This window comes from Chenopodium album, chromosome 8 (genome assembly GCF_948465745.1).
Source record: "Chenopodium album chromosome 8, dcCheAlbu1.1, whole genome shotgun sequence".
NCBI classification, from domain to species: domain Eukaryota; kingdom Viridiplantae; phylum Streptophyta; class Magnoliopsida; order Caryophyllales; family Amaranthaceae; genus Chenopodium; species Chenopodium album.
In genome coordinates this window covers 57,942,599-57,945,901 of record NC_137841.1, presented here as the reverse complement: position 1 = coordinate 57,945,901, position 3,303 = coordinate 57,942,599, and the positions used below count along the sequence as shown (strand labels likewise).

At 33.6% G+C, this 3,303-nt stretch overlaps 1 protein-coding gene across 1 annotated transcript; it reads right to left on the bottom strand.

The window, feature by feature from the left end:
* Nucleotides 1-1,820: 1,820 nt before the first annotated feature.
* Nucleotides 1,821-2,501, bottom strand: LOC145643083 (uncharacterized). The gene has a single exon (XM_081694248.1). The coding sequence runs from the start codon at nucleotides 2,499-2,501 to the stop codon at nucleotides 1,821-1,823; it is 681 nt and encodes a 226-aa protein (XP_081550374.1).
* Nucleotides 2,502-3,303: the final 802 nt, after the last annotated feature.

Below are 3,303 nucleotides of genomic sequence, written 5' to 3'. Positions count from 1 at the left end.
TGATGCTTCCTATGTTCTTTCTAATATTAATTCATGTTAGTATCATGTTAGGGCTAAAGATTTGATTTTTATTGCTTAATGACATGCTAGGGTTTGTTATTAATCTTGTTAGTATCATGCCTAGGATCTTGCTATTATTATGCTTTAATATTAACATGATCATGATTATAATTGTTGGAATGATTATGAATATTATTATTATTATTTTAATGATGATTATTTTATTTATGATTATTATTGATTATTATTATGTTGCTTGATTATTTATTCTTTATTGCTTGATCACCTTTTATTGCATGTTTAAAGGGAATTTGGTACTTGTAATCACGCTTAATAAGATAATTAATAATCTTGTTAGGTTAACTTTGATTATAATTCAAGTGATCGCCAATAATAGTTTGTTTGTGCATTAAATTCAACCAACATAGATAAACAGGTTTAGGGTTAATCCTATTGATTGTATGTTAGTTAGAAAGCGCACATGAATACGAGCAGAATAAAGTAGAGGCCTATTATTAGGGCAGGTTCAATCTCTTTTAGGTTGGATTTGTACCATCATCCCCGAACCCTTATTTGGTTCGTGACCTTATGGAGTTGACGATCTCTTGGATCGTTAAGGGGTGTAACCTTGAACTCGTGAACGGTTTACAAGTTCCTTAAAAACTTGTTGGCGACTCTTTTGCTCTATCTTCTTCCCTTTTGGACGCCACCGTACTTTAGTGTATGATCACAGTGGGGTTCAAGCTAGTGGGATTTTAAAGGCTTGAAATTATTCCCTACAGTTATTTACTTATTTACTTCAACACCATGCATAAAAAAATGCATTTATTACAATAACATATACTTATTTATAAAATAGCATATATATAAATTGAAATAATAAGAGGTTAACATGAAAATAACATGAATTTTATAAACCTGAAGTACAGCGAAAGGATAAATGTTGAAAAAAAAAAAACAACATGCAACTATAAAAAAACATATACTTATTTTAAAATAACATATATATAATTATATATAAATTGAAATAACAAGAATTTCATACTCCCTCCGTCCCCGAAAGAACGACCCTTTTGGGTTGATTTCGCGGGTATTAATAAAGTTAAATAAAAAGAGGTAAAAGTATAGTGGAAAGATAAATTTACATGGGGTTTACAAAAAGTGGAGAGAGATAGTAATAAAAGTATATTGAAAAACAAAATTTTATATAGGGAAGCAAATTTTGCACAAATATTGTTGCAAATTGGTGGGTATTTTAATGCTAATGGGTCATTCTTTTTGGGACTAAAATTAGGCCAAATGTGTCGTTCTTTCGGGGACGGAGGGAGTATTAAAATAACATAATAATTTTATAAACTTGGAGTACCACATGGTACTCCAAGAGTAGCATAGAATTTGCGAATTATCCTTATTCTCCAAATTTATTCTCTAAAATGTCCCCCAATTGTCCCTAAATCAGTTTATTTTTGCTTTTGCCATTTAATGGTTCACAGAAATATTTTTCTCTCTTTCCTCCATGTTCTTCGATAATTCGATTATCCATGTACAGCACATTAAATAAATTTGATTGGCCCTTTTTTTTCATAAACAAACGTAATTGATATTTTTTTCTTCTTAAAAGATTGCTGACATATGTGCAACATTTAATTTCATTATGTTTTGTTTTATTCAAAGACAACAATATTTCCCTTTGTACTTCCCAATCACGGGGTTTAAGGATATTCCAAGTTCTTTATTTCATGCGTACGTATATGTTTATTGTGTATATTAATTGTGGGACGGATAAAGTAGAATACTCCCTATGTCCCCAATTGTTTGCCTCAAACCATAAATTTACCATAAATTGTTTGCCTCTTGTGTTTCCTTGTCTCTTCCAAGATGAACATAGAGCGAGCCTTGTTAAAGTTGGGGGTAGGCTCTGTTTGAGAGATCAAGGCCGCGACGGTGTCATACTTCCCTTCGGGAAGACCCGCAATCAATTGAAGAACCATCTTTCGATCGGAGACCGGATTGTCGACGTTGCTCAATTGATCGGCAAGAAGTTTGAGATGCATACAATAATCTGACATATTTGCAAATTGCTCAAGTTTAGTGGTGCTAAAATGCTCCTCTAAATAAACCGCCCTAGTATGCTTATTATCATGAAAAATTTCCTTTAGATGGGTCCACAATTCAAGAGCCGTAGCACCCGACTTCATGATAGTATGAACAAGATCTTTGGATATGGAGGCATATATCCAATTTTTCACGATAGCATCTAACCTTTTCCAAGTTGCATCATCAATGTCCGACGGACGGGAAACCGTATCATCAATATGATCAAGGAGGTTGAATGCACACGCCTGGATTTGAAACAGTTCGGCCCAGGTGGTATAGTGCACTTCTTGTTGATCAAGAGTGACAGTCATGAGGTTTTTGATGTTGGTTGCGGCATACGCAGGGTGGAAATTGTTAGAGGGGGGAGGAGGGGGAGGTGGTGGGGGAGTGTCATCACCGGCCATGGAGGGCGAAGGAGGAGGTTGGCCGAGTGTGGATGAGGACGGCTAGAGGCCTAGGATCGTGTTTAGGGTGTGAGAGGGAAGAGAAACCCTAATTAGAATCTGATACCATGTAGAATAGTGTAATTCTCCTCGATTGGAGGCTTTCTCATTAATCAATATTTATAGGATTTACAACCTAGTCATGAGATAACTAAATTACACAAGATATATATCACAGAATATTCACAAGATAATATTAACATATTATCTAACAATATCAATAAGGAGAGAAATAGAGAGAGTACAAGTGGGAAAACATGCCAAAAGAAATATGAGACGATCTTTTGGTGACACATTAAAAAGAAAAGTGGAGCAAACAATTAGGGATAGAGAGAGTATATATTAATTGTAAAATTAACTTCCATAAACCTTATCAACCCTTGTCAATTAACATTATATAAATATGTTTAATTTTTTTAAAATAATGTGAACATCTTTAGTAATAATCATAACGAAAAGTACAGAGTAACAACCAATAAAGTCTTATCAGCTTGTGTCTTTTCTGGAAAAAAGCTAGCTTTCTACTAGTCAACAAGAATAAAGCGGATAACCAAGCACCTATGACTACTTGAACATTATTCTTAATTAATAGCTAATGGAAAAGTCAGTTATAAAATATGGTCATTGATAACGCTAGGCCTTGAAAGATGAACTTGTGTTGTTACTTATCCAATTTAATTTGAAGAGGTCAAATTTGATAGAAAAGAAGGAAAGCTACACTAGAATCACATTAATGAAACGAATGAAACACTCACATTAATCA

What these genes read in the sequence shown, in the direction of transcription:
- LOC145643083 (XM_081694248.1), bottom strand. Translation starts at nt 2,501, where the DNA reads ATGGCCGGTGATGACACTCCCCCACCACCTCCCCCTCCTCCCCCCTCT.